The 11,955-nt window shown below is 41.5% G+C and overlaps 1 protein-coding gene across 8 annotated transcripts in view; it reads left to right on the forward strand.

Moving 5' to 3' along the window:
- Positions 1 to 11,955, forward strand: part of KCNIP4 (potassium voltage-gated channel interacting protein 4) — a 995,976-nt gene that overhangs the window by 982,378 nt on the left and 1,643 nt on the right. For all 8 annotated transcript variants that reach the window (XM_080640384.1, XM_080640391.1, XM_080640388.1 and 5 more), the window contains 3 exons: positions 4,498 to 4,605; positions 6,543 to 6,647; positions 7,738 to 7,800. In XM_080640384.1, the coding sequence (XP_080496510.1) occupies positions 4,498 to 4,605; positions 6,543 to 6,647; positions 7,738 to 7,800 (276 nt within the window). The remainder of the gene's footprint in view (positions 1 to 4,497; positions 4,606 to 6,542; positions 6,648 to 7,737; positions 7,801 to 11,955) is intronic.

An 11,955-nucleotide genomic window follows, 5' to 3' on the forward strand; every position in this document is an offset into this window, starting at 1 on the left:
ACTGCAATGAAAACTGAAAATAAGTTCTGCTTTATATGTCTCAACTCAACTGAGAGTTTTATCAAATAGTTAAGGATGAGAGGAGCAGGAATTCAATGATCTACACCAGGCGTCCTCAAACTACGGCCCGTGGGCCACATGCAGCCTGCTGAGGACATTTATCCGGCCCGCTGGGTGGCGCTGCCTGTCCTGCTTAGCAGCCGACTTGTCCCAGGCCCGCAGTGCGCATAGGAATTTGTTCATAGTTTTTTTTAAAAACTATAGTCCGGCCCTCCAACGGTCTGAGGGACAGTGAACTGGCCCCCTGTTTTAAAAGTTTGAGGACCACTGACACTAATAAAAGAGAAAGATGTAAATTGACTGTACCTCTGTGATGCCCACCAGCCAATCAGGAGTATGCAAATAAACCCAGCAAAGATGGTGGGTTAATTTGCATACACAGGCGCTCAGCAGCCTAGGTCCTGGGAACATCCTCGGGAACCAGGCCGCTCTGAGCCTGTAGGCCCGCACATAGGCCCTGAGCTGCCGTAGTCCCAGAACGCCCCCAGCCAATCCTGGCCTACGGGCCTTGACATCGAGTGGCCAGGGGCAGGGCGGCAGAGGCTTGAGCAGGGCTGGAGCGGAGCTGGGGAGCCTTGTGCAAGCCATGGTGGAGGCTTGAGCAGGGCCTGAGCAGACCCGGGGGCAGGGGCCATGCCCAAGCCATGGTAGACGCTTGAGCAGGGCCAGAGTGGAGCTGGGGGCTGCAGAGAAAACACCTTTTCTGACCGCTCATTGGCTAAGCTCCCTGTATACCGCCACTTGCAGTGTTCTTGGTAACTTGGGTAATAAGAATCCAAAAAGGTGATCTAGGGGTTTTCTACCACATTCCTGGAAGAAAAAACGAAGGTCCGCTGCTGGAGGGCTAAGAAATGTCATATCCTGCCCTAGTGGGTTTGGCTCAGTGGATAATGCCTCAGCCTGCCAACCGCAGGGTCCGGGTTCGATTCTGATCAAGGGCATGTACCTAGGTTGCAGGCTTCTCCCTGGCCGGGGCCCAGGTCAGGGCTCATGCAGGAGGCAACCAATCAAAGTGTCCCTCTCACATTGATGTTTCTCTCTGTCTTTTCCTCTCTTCCACACACTCTAAAAATCAATGGAAACATATCCTCAGGTGAGGATAAAAATTAAAAAAAGAAAGAAAGAAATGTCATATCCTATGAAAGACACATCTTGAAAATACCTAAAGAAAGTTGTCACTTTTTCATGGTGAAGAGACTGGAGTCTGTGTTGATAAAAACACCTTGGCAGCTGCAGTGGCTGGCAGTGGCTGCAGCAGCCGGGTGATGGGGCTGGCGCCTTCCCCTGATCAACCCAGTCGCCTCCTGCAGAGGGAAGCCACGGGGAGTGGGCCTAAGCCGTCAGTAGGACATCCCCTGAGGGCTCCCAGTCTGTGAGAGCGGGCAGGCTGGGCTGAGGGACCCATAGTAATGAAATAAAATACATTTGTTGCAAAAAAGGAACTCTGGGGTTGGGCCCAGCAATCTATATTTCAGCAAGCCCTCCAGGTGATTCTGTTGCAAGTTGAATTTTGAGAATCAATGCCATAGACATGTTTTCAAAGACCTTGCATCCAGCACCATCCCCCTTTGACTAAGGACATATCACTATCACTTTGTGATTTGAAGCAACTGATAAGGTTTATATTGATAACCATCAACCTCAACTGGCTTTTCAAATGGTCCAGACATTTTTCTCTGATGAGCTTACCTGCCCATGCTCTGCCATGACTATTTTATATCTTCTTAAAAAGACAAAACTTAGAGTTTGCAAGTTGTATACTACACAAATCCAAAGGATGTCATTGTTCTTCCCTCCCACAACTCCACTAAAGCTTCTCCCATTGGCCACTGGTGACCTCTATGTTGCTGACCCAATGAACTCTTCTCATTCCTCAGTAGAATCTTGTACCAATACAAATAACCCCTTCTCCATGGAATTCTCTCTTCTCTCACTTCTTTTCAAGATTCTTTGCTGGCTTCTCCTCTTTTCGTACTAAGTATTGGAATTCTTCATGGCCTTTTCTTGAGTCCTATTTTTCTCTGACTCTCCATTTTACACTGAATAAAGATTGGGAAGTAAAGGAGGTATAGTGATCTAATTGTTGAAGCACCATTTGTTGAAAATACATTCTTTCCCCATTGCATGGTCTTGGCATCCTTGTGGAAATCAATGGCCATAGACGTGTCAGTTTATTTCTGGATTTTTAAGTTTATTGCATTGATTTGTGTATGTATCTTTATGCCAGTGCCACACTACATTGTTTTTCTTTTTCAATATTGTTTTGACTATTTGGGGCCCTTTGCAATTCCATATGAATTTTAAGATCAGCTTTTCCATTTTTGCAAAAGAGGTCAATGGTCTTTCTTGATAATTTTTTTAACAAAGTAAGAATTGTATATTTCCTTAAAATAATAAAAGTCAGTAGCATGCTCATTGTAAAAACATTAGAAATAACCTCATTAAATTCAGTAACTAAATAAGAATGTCTACTATTATTGTAATTATATAACATTGTTCAGGAAGGATTATTCAATACATTTACAAAAAAAGTAATTAAAAATATGAAAATTAGAAAGAAGAGGTAAAGTTAACTCTCTTTGTAGCTAATATGATTGTAGACATGAAAAACCCAGGAGAAACAATTGAAAAACTATCAGGCACTATAGAACACTAAGTTGGCAGCATACAAAATTATTATACAGAAATCAATAGCTTTCCCACAGACTGTATAAACAAACTTTAGAATAGGTAATAAAAGAAAATAGCTCATTTATAACAGCAGCAGCAGGACTAAAATATCTAGAAGTAAATATGATTAAGAAATATGACCAAACACTTTGAAAAAAAAGAGAAAGCTCTAGATCATACCAGAGTTTGATGTGCTGAATAATGGCCCACCAAAGACGTCCACATCCTTATTCCTGGAACGTGCAGCTATGTTACCTTACATGGGAAAAGAAGGTTTGCATGTCTGACTAAGGTTCTTGAGATGGGGAGTTCATTCCGGATGATCTGGATGGGCCCACTGCAATGACAAGGGTCCTTATAAGAAGGAGACAGAAAGATTAGGGTAGGAAACAGAAGCTATGACAACGGGAGCAGAGGTTGGAGTATGTGCTTTAAATATGGAGGAAGGGGCCACAGCTAATCAATGTAGGTAGCCTCTGGAAGCTAAGAAGGTAAGGGAGCATATTCTCTCCTTAGGTTCCCTGGAGGGTGGTAGCTCTGCCTCCATCTGGACTTCAGCCCAGTGAAACCCATTTTAGATTTTGGACCTCCAGAACTGTATGAGAATTAACACCTATTATTTTATACCACTGAGAGTGGTCGTTTGTTACAGCAGCAATAGGAAACCAATAGTCTCAATGACAAAAATGACATGAACAAGGGAAAGGTATTTTACAGTCCTGAGGTAAGTGCTTGGGCTCATCTCAAGCACTTGTCATATTAATGCCATTATAATTAACTAGTTATTAATAACAGCAAAGGAGCAAAGGGAAGGCCAAATATTAGAGGCATGTCATTTTGGCAGCTTTACCAGGAAGTTGAAGCTTTACACTCCCCAGGGGTTTGACGGAGGGGAGATAGACAAATGCATGCCCAGTAAAGTTGGGGAACTAGCAAAGGTACTTGTCTGTCAGTCACAGCTGGGGGAAGAGGTTATTGGCCAGAGTTACCCCAACTTTCCCGTTAACAAAACTGACGAAGTTGATCTGAAAATGTACCTCAACCCCTAGATATACCCTCAACTTTAAGAGGTAGATGCTATCCTCTCCATTCTACAGGTATAAAAATTGAGACAACAGGATGTTGTCTGAGAGCACAAAGCTATCCAGTGACATAGCTGCCATTTGAATCCAGGCAGTCTGGCTTCTGGCTCCATGCTCATAACCACTGCCCACATGTACATTATAACTTGATTTTTATATACAGGTTACAATTGGCCCGCATCCTATGGACAGTCCTCATATCCTGTTAACAGATCTTTTTCATGGGAAAGGTGTTATGCATGTGTTTGTATTTTGAAACATACAGTGTTATTAGTTGTTTTGTGTGTGTGTGTGTGTGTGTGTGTGTGTGTTTTGTGTGTGTGTGTGTGTGTGTGTGTTTTTTCAGTAAAAGAATTGAATGCCCTTGCAGGGAAAAGCCAATACCACTTCTAGCATGTATCTTGCTGTTTGTGGATGTCTGTTCTGATACAATTTCCATTTCCAAGATTGATTTAAGTCACAATTTTCAATTAGATGATGGGAATGTTATCTCTAAGGAGTGGATTATGTTCACAAAGAGGAAATAACCAAGAACACAGAGATAATGTTGCTAAATAAATGGTTCAAAATCCAGTGGGTTGTAACCCTTGCTTCCATCGTATAAGGGAGAATTGTATATGAGTTTGTATTTGGCTTTTTTAGAAATGTCAGATCAAATTGTATTTTTTATTTTTATTTTTTTTAGGATTTCATCAGGGGTCTTTCCATTTTGCTCCGGGGGACAGTACAAGAAAAACTCAACTGGGCATTTAATTTGTATGACATAAACAAAGATGGCTACATCACTAAAGAAGTAAGAAATATCTCACCAACAGCTATCCTTTGGGATATTTTCATTTTTAACTTCAAAATGTTAATTACACATTTGCAATCTTTAATTTGAAAATAGCCCTTTTGGGAAATCTAAAATATTTCATGTAGTGGTAGAGAAATATTCTAATAGAAAATCTGGAATGGATAGGAATAGTTGATGGTGAATCTGCAAAGTACATTTAAAACATGCAAGAATTATTCGCTTGTTTCCTAATGGCATTTCAATAAACACTATGAATGAAATATAGACTCTGGTTGGAATCAGATAGGAAGACAAAGTATCCAAATCATGTTAGAATATTTGGCCTGTGACCTCTCTCCCACCCGTCCTCCCCCCTCACCCCCCATATAATGTGGTCCACATGGAAACAGGTGTAATTTCAAGTCACATAGATTGTGTGTGTGATGACCTGGATGACCTTTATGGTGTGGGAAATGACCTCATGGAATGGTGGGACCTCCCAAATCCTTCAGGTCCACAGACCAAATAAGATATTCAAATCAAATGGTTCAAATTTTAAAATAATTTAAAGCACAATGAGAAGCAAGGGAAAAGGGATGGTAAGTTAACTAATTTAGGATAAGGTGCAAGTAAGGTGGAAGGATCACATTACTTGAATCCTGGGATGGCTAAATATTCTTATGCCCTGTCTTTTTCTCTGGCTCACTGGCTTTTCCCCAGGGGTGAGATTTGAACAAGAGGCCCCTCAAATAAAAGGTGTCATGGGTTAGTGACATGAACTTGCTCTACCAGAGACAAAGGGACAAGTGCACCTGACCACAGTTAGAGTAACAAAATTAGCCTGGTCAACGGCCATAGTTTTTATTTGTGTTTCCTGAGCAGAGGATTCATGAAACCAGAATGTTTCTCATCAATGGGTGGCTGAATTAAGAACTCACGAATATTAATCTTTTTTGTATACTGAGCATATCCTGGATAGTTAGTGCCTCTTGTATATTTGGTATATTTGGTATCCAATAAGCATTTAGTATTCAGATGCCTCAGGAATATTAGGTATCTCTTGGTCCTCCAATCCCTTTCTATCCCTGTCTTTGTTTAACACAAACATGCTCTTCTTGCTCCTTATACGTGATATATCTCATGAATTCTGCCTGTGGCAAACAAACTTCTTACTACTTCTCTAAACTCAGAACACCTTTAAAAGTTACACCTATGATTTATAAACTACAGACTATTTATCATTTATAATAGAATGGAATACTCTCAAAAGTAAATGTTTTATCAACCTAATCCAGATCCTTTTATGTGAGAAATTCAATATGAAGGAAACAAACATTAAACAATAAACCTGAATGTATAGATAATTAGATATTATTTTCACTAAGATTGAAAATAAGTTGAAAACTAATTTTTAATAAAATGATTAAAAAAATAATGATGATATTTTAAGATGCGCCCCAGAGTCATAATATTTTGATTAATTTACATGTGTGATTTCCTCAGTTAAAGCGATAGTAGAAGGAAAAGGAAAAAAACAATGAAAATCCTAATGAGCTTTGATTTTTTTAGTAAATTCTTGTGATGTGGAGTTATATTTTATTCTCAATTAACACATTGATAATAAACATGCAAGATTTATAATAACTCGATAAAACGAAGGTAGTCTGTGTGAAGTCTACAGAGACCCAAACACTAAACCAGAGTTTTGCTGATCATGTTCGATATGTCGGAATTTACTTCATGTTGAAACCAAGGTCAGAAATAATTCTTACATTCTCATTCTGCTGCTTTTAAAGCACAAAGCTGTTGCCTTTTCCTCACAACTGAAAGGCATTTAATGAAGAATCAAAGAAGCATCGGAAATTTGAAATTAAGTAGAAATACGCTGTTAGACTTTCTGGGTGGTTTCCTCGCATATTGCTTGCGGCCTCATGAGCGTGCCTTTGGCTTTTCAGGAGATGCTTGATATCATGAAGGCAATATACGACATGATGGGAAAATGCACATATCCTGTCCTCAAAGAAGACGCTCCCAGACAACATGTGGAGACATTTTTCCAGGTAGGGATGCATACGGAAGCCAGAGAGAAACAAATTAAGAAAACATTTTCTGTTTTCAAAGTGTCATGATGATTCAAAAGAATGTAAAGTGAAAGAGCGTTTCCTGAAAGGGATAAAATGATAGGATATTTACCATCCCAACAATTTAATAATTTTGGTTTTGAATAATTATAATACTGATAACTACAGAACGTTCACAATATCCTAGATAGAATACTAAGCAATTGCCATGTTTCACATGTTGTTGTTTTTTTAGTTCAGTTCTCATGAGAACCCTATGAGGTTATAAATCCTTATTAGCCCCATTTGACAGGTGAGAAGACTAAGACTGAAAATTTCAGCAAATCGCCGGAGCTCTGGCAGGGCTGGAAGGCAGGGTTTCATCTACATCAGTGACTAGATCTTCACCACATTCTGTTGACAAAGAAGAGCCTAGAAGAAGTCAGCCAGTTGATTCCTATGGCTAGGAAATTACTCGTTTGTTCTGAGGCAGTTCCTGCCAATAAACAAACAGTGGGTTTGGTTTTTTTTGTTTTGTTTTTTTTTTTAACATATTTTATTGATATTTTACAGAGAGGAAGGGAGAGGGATAGAGAGCTAGAAACATCGATGAGAGAGAAACATCGATTAGCTGCCTCCTGCACACCCCCCACTGGGGATGTGCCCGCAACCCAGGTACATGCCCTTGACCGGAATCGAACCCGGGACCCCTCAGTCCGCAGGCCGACGCTCTATCCACTGAGCCAAACCGGTTTTGGCTGTTTGTTTTTTTTAAATATATTTTTATTGATTTCAGAGAGGAAGGGAGAAGGAGAGAGAGAGAAACATCAATGATGAGAGAGAATCATTGACCAGCTGCCTCCCGCATGCCTCCTACTGGGGATCAAGCCCACAACCCAGGCATGTGCCCTTGACTAGAATTGAACCTGGGACCCTTTAGTTCATAGGCCAACTCTCTATTCACTGAGCCAAACCAGCTAGGGCTTGTTTTTGTTGTTGCTGTTTATCAGCTTCAGCTCCTTTGGTTAAGGTGTGAGGGTATCATGGGGCAAGTCTGAATAAAGTTTTTTGTTCTTTTCTTCCTGAACAGAAAATGGACAAAAATAAAGATGGAGTTGTTACTATAGATGAGTTCATCGAAAGTTGCCAAAAAGTAAGTAATGGTAGTAAAGGAACCATCCATTTTTGCTTTTGTAACAGCTAGACTGAGTATTGCCAACTAGCCACCACGAAGTGAGAAAAATATAAAGATCATAGGCCTAAGTTTATGACTTCTACAGCTGAGGTAAGCCCACACCCTAAACAATCACCAGTTTCTACGTTGAATTGATCGGCATTCATAGAGTGCCCACAGCTGTGTAGGTAAGCCCTGGAGATGTGAAAGTCGCACATAGACTGAGTTTTATTCCCTAAATACTTTAGAGAGTATTCACCATTGAGAATAAAACACACGGGAGATTTACATTGCTCTTTGCCTAGACTTAGCCTATAGCATGTATATTGTCGATCATATTTCCACAGCTTTATAATTCCAGGACAGCTAAGCATTCAACACAGGACAGTCTTACAGCCAATTTCTCAGAGAAACATCATTGTGTTAATATGTGTGGGCAAGAAATGGCTTTGGGTTGAAGCAGTAATGGTCTTCAGTCACAAAAAATAAAGAGCCGTAAATTCAGAGGGAAAATCAGGCTGGCTAGCTCACCTGGCAGGAGGCCAGTTTCAGCTTACCTAGCATTCTCTGGCTCGATGTGTGGCTAGAACCGCAATTCACAATTTAAAAAATAAATATAGACAAAGACATTTGTAGTGCTTTAGCTTTTCTATTTATGAATTGATATACTTTCCCTTTCCTGGCACCTGCTTGTTTCTAAACTCATATTTAAGCTGGTGGACTTGGGGAGAACCACCTGCTTAGTGCTGCTGTTGTGACCTGGCTTCTAGGAGTGCAAGTCAGCATTAGTTCACCTACCATTTACCCCACAAGAACAAGCTCACAGACCACCATTCACATACAGTCTCCAAGTGCCCCTGTGATGCCCAAAGTCTGACCCTTACGTTTCTAAGGAATATGCTAAACCAAACACAGCCACCGGGTAATGGTTTTTCCTAAACAATTCTTTCTCTGGTGTTGAGAGACCATTAAAATAAAAAAAAAAAAGAATAGTTGATTGATTTTTTATTTTTTTAAAAAATATCTTTATTGTTCAGATTACAGGTGTTCCTCTTTTTCCCCCCATAGCTCCCCTCCACCCGATTCCCTCCCCCCACACCCCATGCCCTTACCCCCTCACCACTGTCCTCATCCATAGGTGTAAGATTTTTGTCCAATCCCTTCCCGCACCCCTCACACCACCTTCCCCCCGTGAATTGTCAGTCCACTCCCTTTCTATGCCCCTGATTCTATTATATTCACCAGTTTATTCTGTTCATCAGATTTTTTATTCACTTGATTTTTAGATTCACTTGTTGATAGATATGTATTTGTTGTCACTTTGTTGTTCATAATTTTTATCTTTACCTTTTTCTTCTCCTTCCTCTTCTTAAAGAATACCCTTCAGCATTTCATATAATCCTGGTTTGGTGGTAATGAACTCCTTTAGCTTTTTCTTGTCTGTGAAGCTCTTTATCTGACTTTCAATTCTAAATGATAGCTTTGCTGGGTAGAGTAATCTTGGTTGTAGGTTCTTGCTGTTCATCACTTTGAATATTTCTTGCCACTCCCTTCTAGCCTACATAGTTTCTGTTGAGAAATCAGCTGACAGTCGTATGGGTACTCGCTTGTAGGTAACTGTTTTTCTCTTGCTGCTTTCAAGATTCTCTGTCTTTTGCCCTTGGCATTTTAATTATGATGTGTCTTGGTGTGGTCCTCTTTGGATTCCTCTTGTTTTGGGGTTCTCTGTGCTTCCTGGACTTGTAAGTCTGTTTCTTTCACCAGGTAGGGAAAGTTTTCTGTCATTATTTCTTCTAATAGGTTTTCAATATTTTGCTCTCTCTCTTCTTCTGGCACCCCCATAATTCAGATGTTGTTATGCTTGAAGTTATCCCAGAGGCTCCTTACACTATCTTCATATTTTTGGATTCTTTTTTCTTTTTGTTTTTCTGGTTGGGTGTTTTTTGCTTTCTCATATTTCAAATCTTTGGTTTGATTCTTGGGGTCCTCTAGTCTACTGTTGAATTTCTTTATTTCAGACAGTGTATGCTTAATTTCTGACTGGTCCTTTTCCATTGTTTTGGCATTCTCATTAAGATCCTTGAAGGTCTCACTAAGTTCCTCGGAGGTTTCTGGAAGATTCTTGAGTAACCTTATAACTGTGGTTTTGAACTCTATATCCAGTAGTTTGCTTTCCTCCATTTCTTTCATTCGTGACGTTTCTTTGTATCCACATTTTGGCTGCTTCCCTGTGTTGATAGAGTGGCTTTGTGTGGTAGGTGACCTATAGGGCCCAGTGGCTCAGCCTCCCCAATCACCTGAGGTGGACACTCTTGGTGTACCCCTTTGTGGGCTGGGTGCACAGTCTTGGTATAGTGAAGCCTTAATTGCTGTTGGTACACTGGGAGGAATTGACCTCCAGGCCAATTGGCTGTGAGGACCTGCTGTGTCTATAATGGAAGAACTGCTGTGCTGGAGATACCCTTATGGGGCAGGACTTGCTTCAGTGGGGCTTTGGTGCTCACTGAGTCTGCCTCTTGAGTGTGTCACTTATGGATGTGAGGAATTGAAATCTGGTATCGTCTCACACTGACCACTAGGTACACTGGCTCCCAGATCTCCAAGGAGGTGCACGTCAGCTACTGCCTGAGGCCACCTGGCAGGAGCTACAGCAAGATCTGCAGATTTCTCCTCTTTTTCTCCTTTGTTTGGGGTTTGGAAGTTTTGGAGTTGTCTGACCCAGCTGCAGTTTGTTAGGTTAAATTGCTTAAGGGTAGGCCATTCATATGCAAAAGCCGCTGCGCACAGTTTGGGTGGGTTTGTAAGTTGGGTGGGGTGGGGTCTCAGGGAATCACTAGGGCATGGCAAACAGTGATGGCTGCCAGTCAGCCGTCTCTATGTCTCTGAGTCTCTGTGTCCCCGCGTCCCGCGCCCCAGCGCAGTAAACAATGATTCCTGCACACACCTCTGCAAGAAAGCCACCCTCACTTTCTGACCCGATGCCAGACAGTCCAGCTTCGCCCCGTAGGAGTCTTGGTCCCCAGAGTCTCGCTGGAAACGAGTTCAGAGCACTAGGGAGCTTGTATTTCCTTCCCGATTGAAAAAAACAGCACACCCAGTCGCCAGCTCGATTTGCACGCCTCTGTATCTCTGCTTTTCTGCACCTCTGCAGGTCCTACCCAGTCTCTATGCACTTTTTTCTTTCCTTCTAGTTGTAGAACTTCTCCTCAGCCAGCTTTCCCGTGGTTCTGGGTGATAGTCGTTTTGTCTTTTAGTTGTAGTTTTGGTGTGGTTGTGAGAGGCAGCATATACAGGTATACACCTTATGCCGCCATCTTGGTTTCTCCAGTTGATTGATTTTTTAGAGGAGGAAGAGAGAGAGGGAGAGAGAGAAATATCAACAGACTGCCTCCCACATGGCCCCTAACAACTAAGTATGTGCCCTTGACCGGGAATCAAATCAGCAACTGAGCCACACCAGCCAAGGCAAGGCCATTCATTTTTAAAGGTTCCTAAAGGCCACACAGAATTAGCTCTAACACATCCAGAAACAGGTGTGAACACGTCCCAAAGCTCCAACCTTCAGTCCTCACGAAGTTGGCTCTTAACTCACACAAACCTTGTTTCCTTCTATATGTTCAAGTCTGTGATCCACCTGAAATGTCAAAATTTGCATTTCTTTACTTTTTAACCTGGCTCTTCATTCTGACATCTGATTTGAGAAATATCCCCTGTGAACACCAAGTGTGATTTAATCCTCACCCGAGGATATTTTTTCCATTTATTTTTTAGAGAGTGGGAGAGGGAGAAACAGAAATATCAATGTGAGAGCGACACATTGGTTGGTTGCCTCCCACATGCTGCTGAGCAGGGCCAGAAGCCTGAAACCCAGGTACATGCCCTTGATGGGACTCGAACCCAGGACCCTTCAGTCTGCAGGCTGACACTCTACCCACTGAGCCAAACCAGCAAGGGCAATGCCAAGTGTGATTTAAATGAACTATTTAAAGTCTGGTAGACTCAACAAAACCTAAAATGGGCTCTCCCATTTTCTATATGGAGCACAAACAGTTGGAAAATGGCAGTACTTAGAGGGAAAATGGTGTGCAGCAGGTCCACAAATAATATAATTTCGGACAGTGTTGTTCATGTTCA

The sequence above is a fragment of the Plecotus auritus genome (genome assembly GCF_963455305.1).
Source record: "Plecotus auritus genome assembly, chromosome: 1".
Lineage (NCBI taxonomy): Eukaryota > Metazoa > Chordata > Mammalia > Chiroptera > Vespertilionidae > Plecotus > Plecotus auritus.